At 38.8% G+C, this 23,927-nt stretch overlaps 1 protein-coding gene across 1 annotated transcript in view; it reads right to left on the bottom strand.

The window, feature by feature from the left end:
- Positions 1–23,927, bottom strand: part of TBC1D9 (TBC1 domain family member 9) — a 56,270-nt gene that overhangs the window by 18,775 nt on the left and 13,568 nt on the right. Inside the window, exons 2-11 of the mRNA XM_076337166.1 lie at positions 19,894–20,004; positions 13,141–13,259; positions 11,707–11,935; positions 10,376–10,637; positions 9,026–9,233; positions 6,791–6,997; positions 4,845–5,015; positions 4,239–4,389; positions 2,411–2,625; positions 356–473 (exon numbers count right to left, since the gene is read on the bottom strand). Coding sequence (XP_076193281.1) covers positions 356–473; positions 2,411–2,625; positions 4,239–4,389; positions 4,845–5,015; positions 6,791–6,997; positions 9,026–9,233; positions 10,376–10,637; positions 11,707–11,935; positions 13,141–13,259; positions 19,894–20,004 — 1,791 coding nt within the window. The remainder of the gene's footprint in view (positions 1–355; positions 474–2,410; positions 2,626–4,238; positions 4,390–4,844; positions 5,016–6,790; positions 6,998–9,025; positions 9,234–10,375; positions 10,638–11,706; positions 11,936–13,140; positions 13,260–19,893; positions 20,005–23,927) is intronic.

The raw sequence follows: 23,927 nt of genomic DNA, 5'->3' as shown, positions 1-23,927 counted from the left end.
TAAACAGGCAAAGACTTCTACTGCAAATTGCCAAAGCTCCTGTTTCCACCTTACTTTATAGATAACTGGATCATCTAAAATTCAAATTTTAGCCTCCCATTTCTTCTTTATTTACTTTGTTTAAGCCCACTTTAGAATGCCATCTAATCCTAAGTAGGTGAAAAACTATTAACTATCACAGTATCTGTTTAGGGAATTGCTTCTATGATCCTGAGCAATCTCTCTTGCCACTAGCATTCACAGTTGTATCTATGCCACACATACATCTACAAACATGCTTATTTCAATACAAATAATACCAATTAATTTGGTTAATTTTTGTACTGTCATTTTAGAAAATTTCCCTATAACATACCAACAACTCTTGTGTTGTAGTAGTCAGGTAGCATACGTTCACACAGAGCCACCAGCAGCCAGAAAGCTTCCTCCTCTTTTGCGTAAAGGAGGAGTACTGAAGTGACAATATTCATAGCCTAAAAGGAAGAGAAATATAAATTGTTAGACCCATTTATTCAATATCTAGCACAGTAACTGGGCAGATAAGTGGTTACTATGGTTAGGAAATTAGCTATATCTCCTCCTGCAGACCCCAAACTCTTCAAGTATTTTCTGTAAAAACAGCAGGCAGTGTTTTCCCAGTGCTCAAAGGAGGGCTTGAGAAAGCCTCAAATAAACCACAAAAAATTGTTAGGGTTTTTTTTTTTTTTAAACGAAAAAAGATCAAGATTTCTTTTCATAATCAAGGGCCTACTCAGGTCTGCAAGCATGCAGTTACACTGCTAGTGGTATTCTGCCAACAGGTGCTCCTGGGGAGTCTGGGTCTGATGCAGACAAAATGCCTCCTACAGCACTAATGATGGCCGCTGCTGTTACCACTCCTTGCAGAGGCAGTCTGTACTCCCCATGCTTTCTGCTCCTATGAAAAGGTCAAGACACAGCATCTGTGAGCTGAAGCAAATGCCTGTAACAGTGTCAGTCACAACCAACCAGAGCAGTGTGAAACAAAAGTCTCTTGCTGTTGCTCACTCTCCATGTTTGACTGTGTACATGACAGTTTTTTTATGGCCTGTTTCACTCCATTTCAAATATCACAGCACTGTACAATGACCTCCGAATTGTTTGCTTACAGCCTTTGCCTAGACCTCTGTTAGTCTGAAATGAAGTATTCTGGTACCATTTTCTTCTCAGTTTGCCTCCTAAGGAATTAGCTGCTCATTTCAGATCCTGTAACATTTTAAGACTCCAGCTTGATCATTACCTGTTTGAAACAGCAACTAAGGTTTCCACTGAAACTCAGAACAATGTTATAACTCTGTCAAAGTCCACGCTATTCCTTTTTATCTTGTCTACCATGTATGAAATACTTCAGTGCCTGAATTCTCACTATAACTGTGAATCAGCATTCTGAATGCTATGGACCAAGTCCCAAGGCCATTAACAATTACTGTGACAGCTTTAGGAACCAGAATCACAGTGTCTTTCTACTGTTCCTCTGTTAAACAAGCTTTACAAAACGTTATTGTAGCTATTACTTAGTATTATATTTGTTATTAAATAATTTACGATTGTATCTGTTAGAATTGCTTGCACTTTCACTTACTCGTGTTGTATCTAGGAGTCTTAACAGTCAGACATTAATCAGGCTTCCTAATACTCATGAATTCAAGTTTCCTTTTTGTAAAAATAGGTAGGAAGGCAAAAAAAGGGCCCAGGTGATAAGTCAAAGTTACACAGCAAGAAAGAATGATCTGGGACCAGAAACTAAAGTGACCTGAATCACAGGCATAGGAACTCCAAAACCATGCAGTGGTCAGCATTAACTCTACCGATACATGGTTGTGATGCACAGTGACAAGATATCTTCTAGGGTGCTTTTTTTTTTTTTTTTTTTTTTAAGTTTTGTTTTGAATGATTGAATGGCATCATTGAAAAAAAGTAAAGGAGGTTCTGGAGGGTTATTACAACTAATAAATTTTTACCTACTTATTCAATGTAAGGCTGAACAATTGAAGTGTTGTGGTTTTTTTTTTTTTTCCTTGCTTAACAGAAAAGACACTTTCTTCAGGGTCCATTTGTCATTTTCTGTAGATGCACTTCAGGACAGCTCTGTTATCCTCTGTCCAGTCTCTAGATTTTCTAGATTTATAGGCAGAAAATATGCTTACAGAAAACTATGCACATCTCTCAGCATGCACTGCTAATACTTCTGTTAGAGTAGGTCCTTGTGTCAAATCCCTCTGACCTCAGCACTACTGTAATTCCGCAGCATTGAGGCTTTACCTCACAGCATTATACATGTACCCGTGCACTTTACACAGCCAAATACTTGTGTACATGACTGAAGAAATAGGAGTATGAGGAAAGAACTGAAATTCCAGAAATTGAAGGAGTGCCAAGGTATTTCAATTACCTGACAATATCCTATGTTTGGATTTCTAAAAGCATAAGCTGTCAAGACTCTCCTTAGAGCAGCAATACCCATCTCATTCTGGAACGCAGGGTGTTCTGGAAGGGAGCGGTGCAGATCCCTCTCTATCTCTTCTGTAGCAAGATTATACTTCCCCATCGATTTCTCCACTAGGTCCTCATAATAGCCAGGATGAGTGGCCATTTCATTAATGGCTCCTGGGAGTGGGAGAACAGTATTAAAACCAGAAGAAAAAAAGCAAGGGTTAGCAGATACAGTATCCCAACATGATGATCATCTGCTATCCTTTCATCTTGAATGTCACCAACAAGCATTTTGAAAGCAAATATGAAATGTTATTTTTGTAAAGATGATTTAAAAAAAAAAAAAGAAAAAAAAAGGATGTGCTTAGGTGACTGAGGTATCATGCCTTCTTGTCTTCTCCTCTAGAGGCATTTTATAATGAGGTTAAGAAAAAAAAAAAAAGGAAGAAGATAAGCCCCTCTCAGCCAGAATGAAACAGGAGGCATGAAGAACAAACCAGCTGTGCAATCACATGGTATCATGAGCTCTCTCTGCAGTTGGCTGTGGGTTTGATCATCCTAAATAACTCAAAACATGCCTCTGAGAAAGCTACTTGCCCTGAGGAGGGAGTAGATTAATGCTTGGCTGCAGAAAGAATGCTATCTCAAGCCAAAAGCAAGAGACAGGAACTCCTGAGCTCTATTCCTGCTTCTGAAAATGACTCTGTCATCTTGTGCAGGACACTTAGCCTGTCTTAGGGATACTATCGCATGCTCACAGAGTTGCTATGAGATTTCACTGCTGACTTTAAAGCTTCTCTGGAAAAGAAAATCTCAGCAGCAAAGGAAATCAAGTGTCAGTAGCATAAAGTAATGCACATGGAAAATACTAATTATACATACACCATGAAAGTTGGTCCAAACTAGCTATTAATCAGACACAGGACAGATCTGTGCATTCCTGTGTATATTTTCTGAAAACATTTGTTTAATGCCCAGCAGCAAAGAGAAGATGTAGAAGATTAAGCATTATTAGGGAAGAAATACAAAACAAACCAGAAAGCATCATTAGGTCATCATATAAAGACCCTGGTGTGCTCATATCCTAAATGGTGTGGGTAGCTGTGGTAACTGTCTCAGGGAGCGGCAGAGCTAGAGAAGGCATACAGTAAGTGAAAGGTTATGAAGAAAGCCTGAGGTATGGACTGATTTCCATATAACTAGTAATAAAATGAACAAAATTCTTCAACTTTGGAAAAAAGCCTAAGGGGACACAGATCTAGAGAATCCTTGACAACACAGAAGATGGACAGAAATATTTTCTCACCATTTTTCATATACTGGGGGCACCTAATAAAATGACAGGTTGGTTTTTTTTTTAAATAATAAAAAAAAAGTTAAAGATAGTGATTCCATGCAACTTGCTTAAACTTTGGAATTCCTTGCAACAACTTGCTGTGAAGGCCAAAAGCCTGATTGGATTCAGAAATGATTAAAGAAATGGGAAATAGGCCTGCTGGTGGTTGTTGAACGTCTAGAAGCCCCTAGACTGCTGGCTTCTGGTAACAGAGTGTGCATTCTGCTTTTTTATATTCTCCCCTAATTATCTGAGCCTGTTCGAGAAAGGGTATTTACTGGTCTAAACAGAACTCTTGTCTAAACTAGTCTGGCACCTGCTAAGAATCACAGCCTTACTTGCTCCAAATATTTTTAGACGCTTATTATCTGCACCTTTAAACATCTTTGAAATCCTTTCTTCCCTCATGCTTTTGCTTATATCCCACAGTCATATTCAAATGAATACCTACCTGAAAACAGTAGCCAAAGTTCCCCTCTCATGCTTTCTGGAATGCCCTTCAGCACAAGGTCTCTGGTTTTCTCTGTACGATACATACAGACTCCTTGGCCATATTCAGCAAAGTGAATCTTCCAGGCCTGTTCCTTCAAAAACTCTTTAGCCTAAAAGCAAAGAAAGGCAGGCATAAAGATGCAGCTTCTCTTTCTAACACTCTGCCCCACTGAAATGCTAAGTGCTAAAAAGCCTGCAACGTCCTAACTTTGCAAGTGAGCAAGAAATAACTTGGGTACAGTCCAATTCTCTTCTTAACGGGCTGCCTCCTCCCATTTCTTAGTTTCTATCCCAGTAGACCTTGCTGTTAAAAGAATATTGTTGAAGCAGTTGTACTTAAGAGCAGGCATACAACCTCTCCTTGATCTACATCCAACTTTGCTTTTTTATGTAGTGAAGTTTGTACCGTTAAAACGACAGCATGGTCAATGCTCTATTTCTGTGAAAAATACTGCCTCTTAACTGTAGCAGAATGAAACTCTTCTGGCTCAGAAACATGGATTTTAAAGAAAACATAATTTAACAACTTTTTCAGTCAGGTACAGCACTCCGAGGTGTATTTTACCAGCTTGGGGTTGAACTCCTCAGGTGACCTCCGCCGATACATTGTCATTAAAGCTTGAGTTGCTGTTGGAATGCCATTGCCATTGAGATTGAACTGTCGCTCTCCCTCTGACTCAGAGCTGAGGCTTTTATGAGGACTGGCAGAAATTAAACTACTTGATCTTGTAAACACCTGTAGAAAGCAGTCACAAGCAATACAGACATGGGGCTGAGCCAGAGTCTGGACTTTTTACTTCATTTTACTTCAAAATTTATACATACTAACAGCTAACAAAAACTGAGCAAATTAAATCACCCAGGTACATTCACAGGCTGAGCATATGACAGCAGAAATTAAACCAGTATAGAATAATGAAATTGTTTCCAGTTTCTCAATAGCTCTCCGCCCCAAAAAGTAATCAAATCCTATAATTAGAATTGCTAAGGTAGTGTTAACTTTAAGTAGCCCTGGGCAATTAAACCAGCTCCCTTTGCCTCCTGTCAACTTCATAGGACTGTTGACTCCCCAGGTGGCTCCTTGACTGTGCAGAATGTAAGATTTATATGTAACATATACTTATGTGTGTGTGTGTACACATACACACACGTGTTTATATCTGTATATATGTTTATACAGACATAAGCAAAATAAATTATTTTGTTCCCCTCACTTAAAAAAATGTTCTACAGAAAATTCAGCTCTGTCAGATTGTGATTTGGAAGAAAAATATTCTGAAGAAAAAAGATTTTCTGACTTCTCAAACAACTTTGAAAATTTACCACAGTAATATCTCATATAGCAGTTCATACCAAATGCCTGAAATTGAAATTAGTAGTCATGCATGTCTACATATGTAGTCATATTACTAAATGTAATAATAATGCTTGCAATTATTAATTTGTGTTTATAATTCAGTAGGTAGAATACGTAGATCCATTTAGCGCAAAAGGCAAGACAAAGTTTCAGCATTATACATATATGCATGTGTGCTCTGGTATACAACTACAACAACCCACCAGTTATACCTCACCATCACAAAGCAAGTAAAAAACTGACTTTTAAGATTCATATGGCAAACAGGGTAGGGCTACTCAGCGCAATACTGAGTTATGGCTTAGTACAGACTTGGAATGGGAGATCTACCTACATAAAACCAAAATGATACACCACAAAAGCCTTTTCTGCTTTGAGATCCAAACTGCTAAACTTTGCTGGGTTTAACAGATCTGATGAGGTTGTGATATGAAGCACCTAAACTTCATACGTAAAACCTAGGAATTCAGCAGAAGCCTTGATATTCAAAGTGCCTGAGAAAAGTTTATCTAATCATATCTTTTAAGAACCATTTACTTTGCATAGGTAAATAGGGAGGTGGTTCAGAATAGGGCTATCTGATGTCCAGGACAGGTTTTGTTGTTGTTGTTGTTTGTTTGGGTTTTTTTTATTTCAAATGTTCCAAAATTCGCTAGCAGTGCACATGCAAACTTGCTCGGCTCAGAAATCGTTTTCTGAAGAATCAAAGGATGAGATTTAGCAGCTAAAATCTTCAATAAAAAGAGTTTCATATCAACTGATAATTTCTTCAAGTTATTAAAATTCCACAATTACATTTTGACTTGGACAAGTCGATAGATATTAAACAGTATTATTCAATTAACCAGTTAGTTAACTATGACACTTTCCAACAAGATACACTGTAATTTCAGGATGTGGCAGCAGGAGTTAGAATAGCTCTTCCACAGCAATGGTGATTTCTCTTCGGTCTAACATGAAAAAAATAGATATCCTAATCGTAACATTTTAACTTTTCAGCTTAAGGAAGCTAAAGGCATTAAGATGAAAGAGGTAACACTTCTGTGTACAAAGGTTTAGCTTTACAAACACTTAAAGGTTTTTCCTGGCTTCTGTCTCCCCATACCAGTTAAAATCCCCTTTTTCTAGTAAAGGATTCATGTTCCTCCACATACCTCATCATCTGAGCTGATATAGCTTCCAGAAATATTTTTTTCCAAGTATATCTTTGAAGTGGTTTGTTGCAGGAAGTCTGAGATCCTCTGTACAAGAAAGTCTCTGTCTTTCAAGTTGGCAAAGAGGAATGTCATTCTGTTTTTCGTGCTGATTGATAATGGGCTGGGCAACACACTGGAGCTGTCTGCCTTTTCCACTATTGTCACCTAGGGAGAAACAGTAGCTACAGCTTAACATCTTTAATCAAGTTGCTTGGTCTAAGAAACCATCTTAATACAATAAACCCATGCCCCTTCCCCCCTTATATCAAATCACTACGGACATCCCTCTGCAGGAAAACAGGATTTGGATACAAGGACTTAGAAGTCTGAAAGGACAAGACTGTCATCCTTCAAACAACTGCCTTCAGGACATTCTCCAGCAAAACTCCTTTGCACTGCTTAGTTTATTTTCCTCAGGCTTTATTTTACAAGAATCAGTAAAACAAAATTTATTCTGTGGGATGCAGATCTATGGGCTCTTTTGTAGGACCTCCGAATCCCTCTCCTGCTCCCCAACACCAGTACAGGCTGAATCAACAGAGACTTTTTCTTATTTTTTATTGCCAATATATGTGAATAAGCCATTTTTGGGATAACGCTCCTGTTCTACTATATTATAGTTGCATACTGTGATAACAACTGTTACTGCAACTGTATTTTCATGGTACACAGAAACCTGCAACAAAGGGAAACTAACCCATGTCTTTCCTTACAAAGGAAAACATCTAACCCTGCAAGGTGGAGGTTTCCGTCTGACCTTCAGTTGTTAGTGAAATGGTCTCTAATCTAACTGAACTCCAACCTGTAAACTGTACTCACATCACAACCTACTGAGTACAGGCCACTAGTTCCCTGAGCTTTCAGTAAAGCATGTTAACACACAGAACTCTCAGGGATAAGTCACACACTGTGGATGAATTATATAACAGCTGTGTGTTCTAAACATCACCAGTTATTAACCTTAAAAACAAATAAACCAATCCAGTTTGTTCAGTTCGTACATTGAGCAAAACACAAGTCACAATTGCCAGTACTTTTAACCACTGCTTTTATGACTTTAAACAATTCCCTGGCGCTACCCAGTGTGTCACTGTTCTCCTTGCTGGTGCTGAGACTTAACCTGTTCACACAAAAGCACTTATTCCTTCAGCTATTTCTTTCCCTTAAAGCTTTAGAGCTGCTTTGAATCCCACGCTGCTGCGGCTACAGTTATCAAAAGCAGTTGCCGAATCTGCATCCAGGAAAAGAGGTCCTGGTAAATGTAGACTTTGCTCTCCTCCTCCAACGCTTTACCTGGAGTACCGTTGTTCCCTTGGAGTTCCAGACAAACAGTGCAACCATAATCGAATGTCTCTTCTCAGATAACCAAAGTCATTGCAACACACTGTGGAGAAGCTTTACTTCAAAGTTTCCAAACAAATACCACTTGTTTTTACTCTTAATGATTTGTGGAGGAAAAGAGTACCTTGAAATATTCCATGGTTCTTCAGTCAAGCCAAACTGTCCTTCGTTACATCAGCTTTGCTACTATTTTGAAGACTTACTTTACACGTTTTTCCATTAACCCACAAATCAAGTCAATCATAAAAAACCTCCCCAACATAATTTTTTTTATTGCATCAAACTTAAATTCTTTTTACTGAACACCTGCTTTAAGCAGCCAGCTTTAAAAAGGGAAGCACACCAATTTGTAAAATGCTGACAAATATTTTCCGTGTACAGGAACAAATGACTGCAAGTCTGTGTGAAAAGACAATTCAAGTCTTTAGGATTATGAATCTTTTTACATCTGACAAAAGCAAATCTTATCTGACAGATTCTTTAACAGAAGTCCACTCATCAATCTAGGAAGTTTTATCGTCCATCCCTCCCTATAGGGCACAAAAAAAATGTACCATGGGGCTGTAAATCAGAATATAAATTATGCGAGAGGAAGGACTCACAAGGGTTGTAAAAACTAACAGAGAAAACTCCCTGTGAATTTTAGTAGTAGGAACTTTGAACTAAGATACACAGTCATTAAATATTACTTAGAACACATCAGAATAGTATGCTCACAAGAGATTAAGGGGATGAAAAGAGGTTTTTCTCCAATAATGAAAAAAACATCAAAGCTAGGATGCCATTTCCAATAGGATATTGCTTTACTATTTGCCCTATAAATTTACAAATACAAATATTTGTATACAATACCTCTCGAAGAGGGATAATAAGGCTGCACAAGTTCTCCTCTTTACTAGTAAAGCAAATGTAGTTTGTAGAAACAAACATCTGACCCAAAATATGCATTTTGTTGAATGGAGTCCAGAGAGTACAGTCTGTGTGTCCATCTAATTTCTCATCCTTGGGAAGTCGGAACAATGCACGGTATCTCTCACTCTTTGCTCTGGCATCAAGATCCCTAAAAAAAACCCACAGAAAGCTTTTCTTGTTTTAAGAAATACATAATACATTTTAAGACATATTTTATACAAATCATCGCAAGTTACCTGCAACATACAACTGAGTTAAGCATTGAGTGTACAGCAGAACAGTGGAAATAGTTTGCATATAGGGGATGTATAGTCTCTGCTGCTGGAAGATTCTAAAACTACATGAAGAAAAAAAAATTCTGCCATGAATGACTTAGATACATTGATCCTGACTTCTCAGAGGGGACAGGTTGGGTGATCTTTTCGCATTCGGCCCTACTTTCTGAGAATATATACAGTGAATTCATTTATTATTAAATAACACGTGACCCCATGTAACATTAAGCCTCAGAGAAGCATTTTTGGTGTATTTATTAACATGATGGAATCCTGAGGGCTAGAGTTTGTTAACAATTTTAAGACTTAGTCTTGATAATGCATTCAGTGCAAACCACTGAATAGTTAGAAAGACAAACCTAAGTGATATAATGCAAGTAATGAGAAATATAAACAAGCACCGGTTACAATTCTGTATGGTTCACTAACATGATCAACATATAAAATAATGAAAAAATTAACAAGAAACTATTAAATTGCAGTATGGTATCTATAAAAGAAGCAGAAATATTTTCCAGATAATTTTTCATCCATTAGAATTTTATGTCATCTTTTTTAATCTCTGTTACCTAAAATAAGTTCCAGATAGACTTCATCATCTAAAGTCATTTTTCAATTCCAGTTATAGGACCAAATATGAGTGTTAGGCACATTTCTTAGTAACACTTAAATAGCTTTATTACCTTCCCCTGGTAACATAAAAGGGCCTTACAATAGATACCTAATGCAGCCAGTGTTGAGAGATATGTTAAAGAGCTTCTGAACAAACGAGAATTTGGCTCAAATGTGTTTCTTTTATTTTTGCAACATGTTCATATTCAAACATTTTCCCTTTCCTATTTCAACAGGAGACCGAGTAATTATATTTAAATAATTATTCACATTTTGCCACTGCTGGAATCATCATTCCTTTTGGAGTAACAGTAAATGGCAGCAACATTAGAAAACTTTGGACAACATGCTGCAAGTAAAAGGACTGAGGAGAAACAAATGACTAAGAGCCAGCGCTACCTACCGTTTTAGTGCAGATACTTTTTTGGGGGATTTCTTTTTCAGTTTGGGTAATGACCTGTCTTGTTCAAATCCTTCATTGTCCAAAAGCTGTCGCATAGCTATATTTGCAAGCTGTTCCATTAGCTTAAATGTCTCACTGATATTAAGGAATACTGAGAAGAAATGTTCGCTTGACCTTGTGCTCACTTTGATCATATCAGGGAAGAGCAGCGTAGCATTCTTCTCAAGCTGAGTGATATCGACCCAGCGGATAACTAACTTTGCTGAATAGAAGCAAACAAAAAAAAAGATTCAGTACAAAAATTAGCATGTTCACAAGCATTTTTCTTCCTCTTCCTATAAAATGTATTCAGCTGAAATTTTCTTGCATCTTGAAAAGTTGGGAGGACAGCACAAATAGACCCAGCTTGTACAAACAAACTATGATCACCTGACAAACAGCAGATAAAAGAGTTTAAACAGAGTTCCTTCTGTACAGAACACCACACAAAAGCATTAAAGCTAGGTGGGCTAATGTAATTTATCATTGCCACAGCATCTGCTCAGACTCTGATGTCTCTTTTCCTATGGAAGCAAAAAAAATATAGTCTAAACACATCAGACAGGCTTGTGTTATTTTTATACATTAAAAAGTTTCAAATATTACAGTAATGACAGATCCTTGGCTTTTCTTCCAACAGCACTACAGGTTAGGATATTGTCCTTAAAACAGGGACTAAATCTACATTTACTTTTGTCAAAAAAACCAAAAAAAAAATTCCAGTCATTCACTGTGGTGTGTCTACACAGCTAAATAGAAAGACCTGGGACTGATCCATTGCCCATAACCAAGTACTGCAGACTTGCTCACCTCCACACTGCTCAGAATTAACTCCCTCTAGAGCAGACTGGTTGCATCCACACTATGTAGTTCTTGATCCTGGGTCTCCTCTGAGCCCTTTGTGATGCTCTGGTGTTGTACAAGAGTAACTGTGGCATCTGAGGTTGCAAAGACTGCCAGAGTAGTACTGGAGGATTGTGTAAGAGCAGAAGGAGCTAAAACTGGTGTGATCTCATCCCTATTCCCTTTTGGGCACAGTCCCTGAAGTGAACCATGCCTCTATACGATGCCCAGGTATTGTTTTACAGAGAACTACTTTGAGAAATACAAAACAAACAAGGGAACAAGCACACAGTTAAGCGGCGTGACAATCAGGGAATTGCTCCCTGCTCCTCTTTTCCTCAGCAGTGTCTTTGCACCCCCAGCGGTTCAGCAGGTGAACAGTAACAAACTACAGAAGATTTCCTAACAATTCTTAGATGCACAGACCACCGTTCCACTGTAAAACATACCTTCCCTGCCCATGAGGAAAGAGTAAAAGCACAGGTGATTAATGCTGAGATACACCCAGCCCTGACGGGGAACCTTCCCCTTCCAGTAACTGCAGGAGTAGTAGTTCACTAATTTTTCTTCTTCCGGCATCCCAAATAGCTTGTGAAATTTCACTATGGCTTCCTTAAATTTTTCCGTATCGTCATCCTCCTTGATGCCATTGATTTTGTTGTACTCAGCGATGATGCCCTAGTAGGGAGTGAAAGAAGTACATAGCACGTTAGTTGCCATGGGGTATCAGATATCCTTATTACCATTGCTGTCTGGGCCAGAGGCCAGAGCAGTTACTGCAATGTCAAGAAAGTCTTTTGCTTATCTCTTATTCTTCTACTCATTCTTTTGCTTATATAGTCATTTACTTTATTCAAGGCTGTCTTTCTGATGACCTTGCTCCCTACCATGCCTACGTCAAAAGCAACCAAACACCAACCACTTGCCAGTACCCTGTTTTAAATTAACCAGCCTTTCTCAAATACCTTCTTGTCTTCAAATTGCTCCATATTTACATGGAAAGCAGAGTAAGACAGCGAGCCATCATTCACATTTAATATTTGTCCAGCTCTAAAAAGTAACAATTTCCTTAAAGGATTATATTTCACAAGACAGATGTCTTCTTGTATAAGGTGTTTCCATGATCATCTACAGCCCTCATAACCTGATTCACTAGTAAAACACAAACAACTAGGGGATTCTTAAGACAGTTGATTTACTACATGAAATGTTAAAAGAGGAATAAGACAAAGCCAATGCTTAGAATACACACCAAGTACGTACAATAATTTTGCTTACAATCAATCTTTTACCAAAATATTTATTTTTAGATAATTCTTAGTGTGGGTAAAACACTTTCTACCAGTATAGCTGCTATCTCTCCTGTAAGAAGAAAAAGAAATTCTGGTAAAACCAACAAACAAACAAAAACCCCCAAAACCCCACAAACAAACAAACAAAATCAACCAGCAACCCCTAACACCTATATGAAGTGTAAATGTCAACACTACAGGATTTAACGACACAGAAGAGGGTAAGGAGACATTATACGATAAGTGCATGAAAAAAAAAAATTAAAGCTTTGCACTGGAAAAGCAGTTACCTAGAAAACTGTCAAAGTTTAAGACAGAAGCAACAGTGCAATTAATTTTAGAACATATAATGTTTGAAGCCCTGCCTATATATTTATATATACATATTTTTAATCACACTGCTGTAGTTATGTGCGCTAATCCCAGTTTCCCTAACTTTTACACACATGTTGCTACTTAGAATCTGGTTTTCCTTCAAAAAGGTGGAGCAGCCTGGGAACTACCAGGTCAAATTTATTTAGAATTCACGTTAGTTTTCCTTCCACAGTCACATTTATCATTAACAACATTTATAATAATATATTTAACTACCTGTATTTTTCCTCTGACAAACGTATTTATGTCATTCTCATTTTCAAAGATTGAAAGAGTTTGCAACAAATTCTGTTCAAGCCATTCCCAGTGTTCGGTGATTTCCTTCCTTGAACAACCTGTATATAAAAAAAAACCCCAAAAAGTCACAAAATAAATAATTCACCAATGTCAATGTCCTCTTAATCATAAACAAAAGACTCTAATAAAACTCGCCAGTAACTGGAGATGCAATATTTCACCAGATGCTGTGTCTCTGGAAATTCCAAAATTTTCTCCCATAGTCTTTAATTTCATAATAAATAGGTAGCAATCTTCAAGATTATTCTGTGAGAAGCACAAACTACTTATGTCACTATCATGAGCAAAAAACCCCTACATTTAGAGTTCTAACCACGATAACGACACTGAGCTGCCCAACGTCACATTAAAGAGTCAGCAAAGGTATTACCTGCGTCTGTTAGGAACTGACAAAAAAACCCAATAATTGTATATTCTACCACTGGTTCCTCATTCTTCACCATTATATACATCTATAAATTATGAAACAATGATAAAATTTCAAGGGTAAAAGCTGGAAAGGATAATTTTCCTGACAAGTCTATTACAATGTTTCTTCCTCAAAAGAACAGCGCTGAAAGACCTCTAAGAAAGCTGTATCTTTTTAGGGGAAGAGGGTTGTCAGATGATGAAAGAATAAACTAAGCTAAACTAATAAACGTACTTTTAATGATGAAAGAATAAACTAAGCTTCAACGTCCCTAGTTTGCTTAGGAGACTAAAAGGGATCTTTGATACTAAGAAATCAGCATACATGTAGTCTGTAAAGTAGTACAGAACAGGGATGAAAAAGCTTCCTGTATGAACTAGAGTGTATATATGCAATTTTTTGCTTCTATTTTACTTGAGATGGATTGTAATAATTATAACTTCTATTTTGACCCCGTTCTCAACATCTTGCAGACTAAAGTTGTTGGTGCTCTTCAGGATCTCTCTGTGCCCACCCTAAAGGAAGAATAGATTCAAGCACTCACAAAAAAATTGTTCCTCTAAAAAAGGATGTTGAGGGAATTATGTCAAAACCAGGACTTTTAAATAAGTATTTTCGGAAAACAAACATTATATGTTCACATAGGAACATCTGTACCTGAAGCTTGATTAAAATTATCTCAATCCAGGTAGGAAATAGCATCAATACTACATCATCATCTTGTTCAAATCACAGATTTGGCTCATTTTACTCAGAACTAGCAAGTAAATGTACCTACCTGCTAACTAATGCCTACAAAACCCAGCAAAGTGAAGGGGCTCGTGTGAAGCAACCATTAGAAGGAGGTTAAATTACAACAAGCTGTTGCTAATAACTTCTTCAGCTTCACTACAGGCACAAATTGTCACATGTCTGCACATAAGTGTTTCCATGGTTTGCAGAAGAACTCAATGCAACCATCTTGAATACATACCAAACAATTGTTTTACTTTTTGTTCAGCAACAAACGATGGGGAAAAATATTCTTTCTACAGTATACAATCAGAGCTTTACACAACTCCAATGAAAGCAACAGAACACAACATTCTGTGCAACTTCCAGGGGAATGTCACAATTCTAGTTGTAGTATGGATACATAAATCATGTTGCAGAATAGCCTGCATATGTAACCAGTATTTCAGAACCACAAGTGGTCGCCACTGCTGCTTCTCCTTAAAACTGCTGGATGCAACCAGACCTTTCTGGAACTCAGGAGGTGGTCTGAAGACTAATTTATTTCTTCTTGGCTTTTACACTGCTGTAAAAAGCAGTGATGAAATACATGAGCTATGTATATAAAACTAGACTGTCATCAGAAAAACCGCTCGTCTCTTGAAGAGCAGTGACAAGCAGTGCAGACCCACTATCATGGCTTAAAGCTGTCTATTTCTTGTTTGCGGTTCATCAATTATTTTTCATCACTTCTTACGTAACAGCTTTGGTTGATTATTCTCAACCTGTAACAACCCATCTCATTGTTTCCATTGCTTTTTGTCTGCACTTACTGTTTACTCTCCCAGTCTCATCTACAGCAGATCATGCAATAAGGCCAAAACCCACACCCCAGTTCTCATCAATTTATCATCACAGTCTAGATCTTTCTCTTTGCTTTGTTCACTCAGGATTAAAAAACACTTTTGCTGTGATGTTTTAAACTACAGGTATATTTTAACTCTGGTACTGGCAAGTCTTTGCCTATCTTAGCATATTAGAAGCATTGACCATTTTGCAATCATTGGCCTTTTAGGTAAATTAGGCAGTATCTCTAACGCTCAGGGAAGGGAAAAAAAACATTTAACAGTTAAACCACTGCACTTTGGAATACAGAGCCCTCAAGACTGGCAGGAAATAAAATGGAAAATAGCTACAACGCATACAGTAGGCTACTAATCACTCCTTCCCCTCCTCTAAATGGTACGCTCAGCTTATGGTATGCTCCATGGCTGAAATGGTGTGATGTTGGCCAGCACCCCTGGTAGACTGAGCTATTCTCCTCAATCTTCAGGAAGGAAACTTACTAAGAGTGTTAAACAGAAGTTGGAGAGCTAAGGGAGTTCTAGACCAGAAGAGCTGGATGGAGGAAGGATGCATGGTGCTGGAGAGAGGTTAAGAAGGGGCAATTGCCTGGCAGCTGGGGTGGAGTAACAGCATGAGCAACACGGGAACATCTCTGGGTGTCAGGGTTAGGTTTCTAGCATCTGGGTTGGTTTGTCTAAGGTAAGAGGTGAAGGTACAGAGGGAACATGACTGAATTCAGGACTGAGAAGAAAATTAACAAGTTATATAAACATGCTTTCAAACACACTCAGAAGTATAATCTCAGTATTGTTTCAGTCAGTGACTGAGGAATAGGAATGGCTTAACTTGAGACAGCTGATGAGGCTGTCATGTTCGGTCTTCTCTCCCAAGTAGATACTTACCCGAGATGCTTACTGGTCAACCTGAACTGCTGCCTTAACAGAATGCACTGCAAGAGAACCCGTAACACTTCAGGAAGCCTAAAATTGTTCTTGCCAGTAATGGCAAGTTCAGGAGTGGACTGACAAAGTCTCATTTGTGCAGAGAGGGAGGAGAAAATAGTTAACGGCTGGTAAACTCAACAGCACTCTAACAGTAGAGTTAATACCCAAAATGAATTATAAACAAATCTGGGGTCTAAACGTAACTTAAATAGTCATTTTAGAGCAAACAAAACCCCTTGGATTATTTTTTACCTTTGGAATAGTCTTGTACAGAACAAGACCAAATGTCATGCAGCATGAATGAGCCAGGAAACAATCACATTTGTTCCAGTCACTCTGTATAGCTACTTACTGAAGATGGAGACTATTGCTTTATGGAAGGCAGAGGAGAATATGACAAATTTCTGTAAAAATAAGAGATTACAAGTACCAAATAACCAGTGGTCTACCCCTAGGGAACAGGGAGGGACAGCTGTACAATGCAGGACAAATCAGAGTTGCATAGCTAAATGCAGCCAAATCCCTTAGTAACCTGCATAATGGTAACCCTTGATCAGTTCAGAAGGAATTGCTTTATTTGCAAATAAAATAACCACAGCCCAGAGCCTTAGACAACACTGGGCTGCTCAGCTTCAAGGTTGCTTAGATAAATAATTTGCGCTCTGTAAAAGTCTACCTTCCTGTAAGAGATACACTATTCCCCTCAGGGGGCGAGACTAAGCTAGTGCAGTCTTACAATTTAACAAAAATAACTAGGCTAATCAACCAACTAGATATCAGGAGACTAAAAATTCAAGAAACACTCCACAAATGGAATCACAGATATATACATTAACTACTTTAGCAATTTCAATTAGGGTTAAGATTCATAATCGAAGAGCATGTTTATTAAAACTAGCTTAAATGTAAACAGAGTACCATATTTCTACATAAAACCTGCAATATCTGTCACAGAAGAGAAACAAAACCCTCACAGGTCATCAGCAGCATAAATTTCTACATGCATGTTACATTTGTTTATTCTGGGGCCATAACTCATCTGCCTTCAATTTTGTGCCCTTGGTTACCTGAGGACACACACTGTAGGTATAAAATTAATTATCTGTAGGTGTCATGCAAAAAAACCTGAAAATGCACTTAAAGAAAAGTCACATGGCCTATTTCCACAGTCTTAAAAATTCATTTCTGAATATGTGCACAGTATGAGTGTCTTTGAAGAAACATTATTTTGTTGAGAACTTTGTGATATGTTATTTTCTTTGGAAGGGAGTCTGCAAACAGCAAGAAAATTTGTGCCCTCAGTTGCTCCCTTTCAAGTTTACAGGATAGAGGTGCTTACTAATTGCTGCGCACTGACATTTGGATGAAGGGAAGAAGGGATTGTATGTGCACTTGCAACTACCTCTGCTTGTGCACAAATAGTGTAAATAAACATGCTGGCAAGTACTTTTACCCTTCTGTCTCATGACTGAGATCCATGGAAAGCAAGGTCCCAATACTTACGGTCACAGCAGAGTAGCTGACAGTACAAAGCAAGCAGTTAAATAAAGATTTGGAAACGACCTTCATATTGACAATTTCATTAGTATCTGTTTTTACTATTAGCTGTCCCTAAAGGCAAATTATGTTATACAAATTTTAAAATCTTCAGTGAGTTGGTACTAATAGGTGCAGAGGGAAAAACGGATGTTTAAATCAATGCCTTCTTTCAGGTCTGATACCACGAAAAGTAGCAAGAAATACTTGTGCTAAGACGAGCTATTAAAAAACTTCCTATTGGATTCAGAACATGACACAGCTTTGATACCACTTTGTCAGACACACAAATCATATGCTTATAAGAATAAAGCCTGCTTTGAACTGCTAAAATTATTAGATCTATGGCAAACCTTCATCTATTCCTCCTCCTCTTCCCTTCCCAAAAGAGAGGATTTGTCTGGGGGGAAAAGTCATCCAAATAATCTAAATGTCAAATTTTATCGGGAGAATGGGCACAGATGAGAGGGCACTGTTAGACCAGAAGAAGTCTACAGCTTCATTAACTAGTATTTTTGAATGACAGGCAGCATTGGGGGTGCTGGAAGTTACCGGTCTATTAAAGAGATGACATGCATGCATGTCTCATTTGTCCTTTCTCAATTTTCTTTCAAATGAACAGAGTTCTGGCTGCTGCCTAAAACAGTGTTTGAAACTTTAGAGCTAGAGGAGCTGCATTCAAAAATTTCCATTTGCTAAGACTGAAAAGCAATACTATCAAACTGAGGATCTGACCTTACAAGCTTGGCCAATCAAAGCTAAATAACCTCGACCTTCAGCATTCAGCTTCAGACGCTATTTTCAGAGCCAGCAAACAGAACCAGAGACTAACTACATACTGCTTTATGCTACTTGCAATAGGTACCTGACCACAGAAATAAGCACTTAGTATTTACAGGATCTGATGCATGCAAAAAATCCTACTTAATGTACCAAAATATCAACTTCACTGATTTCACCGACTACTATAATGACAGAAGAAACAGTCTTACAGTTAGAGCTGTCAAAGTTTGAGCCTTAAAGACCAAAACTCTTGAGTTGTTGCATCTATGTAAGAACATACGCTTCTGTATTTAACTCTAACCTAGAAATTCAGCAAGATGGTAGCTAAGTACGTCATATTTAGAAGGATAACACACTGAAATAAATGTCCAGGAGGTGGGCATCCCTGGGATCTAGATGGTAGTTATCCTGGAAGAGACTGAGCTCACTATCCAGGAAATGCCATACCGATATTCAGTACTCAGGTGAGAGCTGCGGTTGCACTATCTTCCTGGTTTCCATTTCAAGGGAAGCCAGGTGCCCAGTCTGGGTAATTTGGGAGCTATAACCCAGGTACTCCTCCTACCACACTCTTTAAAGATACATCGCCCAGGAGCGCTGCACTTTAGAAGTGCTGTAGGAGTGAGCCATGGGCATGGAGAAGAACATGCAAGGAGGAGGGATGAATACTAGACTGCTTGTCTGGGAGCATATTTGGGAGATGGAGGGGGGGAAATTACAGAGGCTTCTGTCTCTGTTCCATGGCCATTTCTGGTTTTATTCAGTCATTGTGCATAACACATACACACATGCTGGCATTCAAGGTCTGAATATTAGAAGCTCTGGAGCTTCTTAATTTAACCGCTAGGGCAGGTTTTCATCCTGACCCATTTATTTGTCCCGAAATGACTGTGCTCAACAGGCAGGATGCTCTATTAGTTATGTGGCACAGTACCCAGGTGTCCTGGTTTCGGCTGGGATAGAGTTAATTTTCCCCACCAGCAAGGAGGTGCACAAGAAGGTGGGAGGGGGCACAGCCAGGACAGCTGATCCCAACTGACCAAAGGGATATTCCATACCATGCATGATGTCATGCTCAGCATATAAAGCTGGGGGAAGAAGAAGGAAGGGGGGGATGTTCAGAGTGATGGCATTTGTCTTCCCAAGTAACTGTTATACGTGATGGAGCCCTGCTTTCCTGGCGGTGGCTGAACACCTGCCTGCCCATGGGAAGGAGTGAATGAATTCCTTGTCTTGCTTTGCTTGCGTGCGTGGCTTTTGTTTTACCTGTTAAACTGTCTTTATCTCAACCCACAAGTTTTCTCACTTTTACTCTTCTGTTTCCCTCCCCCATCCCACCAGGGGGGAGTAAGCGAGTGGCTGTATGGTGCTTAGTTGCCGGCTGGGGTTAAATCACGACACCAGGAAGAATAAAAATCCACATGTCAATATGTTTGTCCTTACCACAGGCAATAGTCCAATAGACCAAGGAGTCTGGTGCTTGGTAGAGGATTCGATACGGTGCCACTCTGGCACTGGAGTCCAACACGACATCAAGAGTACCCACAAGGAGACCTATGGAACAGGAAATTCTGGTGAATACACAGTGATGAATCATCCAGGATCCCACAGGAGGGGGCTCTGCAGCCCGTCCCCCCCCTTTCCATTTCACCCTCCACAGCAAAATGCAGACCCATGTATTCATCTCCACACTTACTGCCTTATGTTGTAAAGAGGGAAAGTGACGCAAGTCAGTTTCAACAAGACTTCAACTTTTAAACATACATTAATTCTAGCATAAAGGCAGACAAACTGAAGCAAAGCAGAAGGTAGCTGTTTTATAAAACCATGTTTAAAAGTTATTTAGTTCTTTTCTGTGTTTCATATCCTTTTGGAGCCCTGGGGAAAAACAAACAAACCAACCAACCACCTCAACACCAACAGAAAACTCCAGACAATACACCCTAGAAGGGTTCAAAACTCAAATGTCAGCTAGGAGAAACTAAGACTTCCAGCAAAAATAATTATTCTAATTAATGGTCTGATTCTTTAGGGTAGAAAGGGTCAAAACGCCTAACAGTCAAGCTATTCTTCAGCTGAAAGGATACTGATGAAAGACAAAGCTATACTGTTTTCCTGAAGTAGCTTTGAAAATTCTTTGCTACTGAGGGGGCCATCAACAGTTGCATACCAAACGCTACCAATAATTCCTAACTATATTTCCACAAATTCTAGATCCTATTTTAATAAGAAATTACACACAAAACAAACTCTAACCCCCCAAACCCTCTCCCACAAGAAGCCCTATGTTTTTTTTAAAGATGTAAAAGTTTTCCCCCTTTTCACCTCCACAAATAATTTTCATCTCTCCTGCAGAGATATCAGATTTAAATTCTCATGTTGAAGTTCTCAGCAAATTCACATATTGAAAATAGATGGATAAACTTTCAAAGTTTTTTTTTTCTGCAAATATTTATTGGGGTAGAAATTAGGTTCTTTTAAATAGCTGAAATAAACTGCACTCGCCAAAAAAAATTCTAAAACACTCTTGTTAAAATCCTCTTCTCGTTTCAAGTGTCTGTTTTCATCTTTTACTGTCATAGTTTTTAGTTCTTCATTCTGGACTGTCGTAACTGGTACAGAAGACTGCTTCCCTCGCTATTCTTCTTTCAGATCTGCTTTATGCATCATAAAGATATAAAAGCACTACCCATTTTCCATCTTAGTAGATCCCTTAAATCCAAACTGAAACTGCGATTTGGAAATACCCCACCTATCAGTGATTTTGTATTCCTCTATTCCATGGTTTTTATTTCTATTTTGTTTTATACAGATCTTCACAGGCCAGATCAGATGTAATCTCTTCCTGCCCAATGCATTAATATCCACCACTTTTTAATCCAGGAATTCTGAAATACATGAGAAACAAGTCTGGACACAACATCAGGTCATTCGTTTGCAAGCAGTTTTAGAGAGCTGTCTGCTGATTATAGGATATGAACACAAAATATTAATGTAAAATATCCCAATGTTAATTAGTTTAACTAGCTTTAGTTGTTCCTATTGCCATCTTAAACCCTCATCTCTCATGCATTTTGATTACTGGTGTACACTGACAAGCTGCCTCTGATCAATCCTCTACCAGCCCTCCCAAGATACTTTCAAACTCAGCAGACTGAAGTAGGTTATAATGTTCTTTTTAAGCGTTTTTTGTTACATATACTCTCCATTCTAGCTTCACAACACCAGTACGGCCCTGGTCCAGCAAGCACGTGTGCACATTTCACTTCAAACGTGGGCAGAGATCCTCAAATGCTTAAAGCTACTACTGAGCTCAAGAGTATTGCTCAACTGGAGTGCAGACCAAGCCAGACACTACACTGCGTTAATCATCTGGGTTTGCTGCAAACATGTAGCAGGGCTCATGCCAAAGTTTCTTCATGCTTTGCAGCTTCACATGTCTACTGACAGTACTAAATATGCAATAGACACGATGCAATATCTAAATAAAGTTGTATGCTGGCCAAATGTAGTCTTCTCTGAGGTACAGATACACTGTTAAGTCCCTGTAGTCTTTAAAAATATGCTTGTTTCTTTCCTCCTGCTGTATTTCCAAATCTGTTGGTGTGTGGGTGTTCCTACCAACCAATTCTGCCGCTACTTCTAGGATGGCGCTGCAGCTGTGTTGTGGTTTAACCTCAGTTGGCAACTTGAGTACCACACAGCCGCCCGCCCACTCACTCCTCCTCTCCCCCCCTCCCCCCACCCCTGCGGTGGGATGGGGGAGAGAATTGGAAGAGTAGAAGTGAGAAAAACTCGTGGGTTGAGATAAAAACAGTTTAATAATTGAAATAAAATAATAATAGCAATAATAATAATGTAATAATAATAATAATAATAATAATACACGAAGCAAGCGATGCACAATGCAATTGCGCACCACCCACCGACCGACGCCCAGCCAGTCCCCGAGCAGCAGCCCCCTGGCCAACTCCCCCCAGTTTCTGTACTGAGCATGACGTCACACGGTATGCAATGTCCCTTGGGCCAGTTGGGGTCAGCTGTCCTGGCTGTGCCCCCTCCCAGCTTCTTGTGCACCCCCAGCCTTCTCAGTCGGTAGAGCATGGGAAGCTGAAAAGTCCTTGACTAGTGTAAGCACTGCTTAGCAACAACTAAAACATCGGTGCGTTATCAACTTTGTTCTCACCCTAAATCCAAAACACAGCACTGTACCAGCTACTAAGAAGGAAATTAACTCTATTCCTGCCGAAACCAGGACAAGCTGTAAAAACTGGGTTACACAGCTAAAGTCAGAGACCCAGAACAAACCTACTGACTTGTGCAGCAACATCAAGTTAAGAGGAGCTTCCCCATCCTACCTCCCTCTCCCTGAGATACTGGAGATAGGAGGAGGAGAGGAACATCCCCCTGCCCCACCAAACAGAAACAACATAAGATAGAGCAGTGTATTCAAGAAATGTGGAGAGAGCTATTAAAAAAAAACAAAAACCAAAAAAAAACCCGACCAAAAAAACCCCAGCTAGCCAGCACTGCAACAACAGATGGGAGGTAGGTAAGGAAAAGAAAAGAAAGAATACTTTCCACTGGTGCAATAAGTAGGAGTAGCACAGTGCCTTCTCAGCAATGGAAACAGGTTGTAGGAATACCCATGCAATGAGGTTAAAGGAAGAAAATTCACAGAACTCCGGAAGACCCCATGGAAATTCAAAGTCTAGCTTACCAAGTTAATTGCAACAGACAGTTTATTGATAAAATTTTACTTATATCATGAACTAGCTTTTTTGATAGATGATACACGTGGTATTTAAAAAATAATTTATGTGTTCTTATATACATTAAAGCCAATTAATATTTACTCTTGCAATCATGCAACTACCCCTGATTGCTGTCCTTCAGGAACTTTTCCATTTTGCATTGTATGTCACTGTTGGGTTTTTTTTGTTTTTTTTTTTTTAAATGCAGATGTGATACAACCAGAATGAAATCACAGCAGTTCAAACTGATAATGCCTCTGAGGAATTTCTACATGAAGTGATCAAAAGAAAAGAAGAGACAAGAAAAAGAACAACAATTCATTTTAATACTGTTCATTAATTCTTCATATAGCAAGTACCTTTTTGAGACATGATTAAGAAATAAGTAACCGAGAGTTTCTATAGAAACAGAACAGGCAACAAAGAATCATATTCCTTAGATTAGACTGGTCCTTGGGCAGGAGCCAGTGAATTATCCAGGCATCAAATCACGTGACTATACTGATTGCAAATTTTTTTCCCATTATTTCATCAGGTTTCTGACTACATTTCACATAGTGAAATAAGGGAAGGAATTCCCAATGTAAGAATACTAAATCTGCAAGCCCTTGTTCAAGCAAGCAGTTTTCATGAGCAAAGGTTTAAAGCACGTGTTAAATTTTGTGGGATTAGTATCTGGCTAACTGATGACAGCCCCAGATCCTGAAGGCGCTCAAGCACAAG

This window comes from Aptenodytes patagonicus, chromosome 4 (assembly GCF_965638725.1).
Source record: "Aptenodytes patagonicus chromosome 4, bAptPat1.pri.cur, whole genome shotgun sequence".
In the NCBI taxonomy this organism is placed as follows: domain Eukaryota; kingdom Metazoa; phylum Chordata; class Aves; order Sphenisciformes; family Spheniscidae; genus Aptenodytes; species Aptenodytes patagonicus.
The sequence above is the reverse complement of the archived record's forward strand: the minus strand, read 5'-3'. Positions and strand labels throughout refer to the sequence as shown.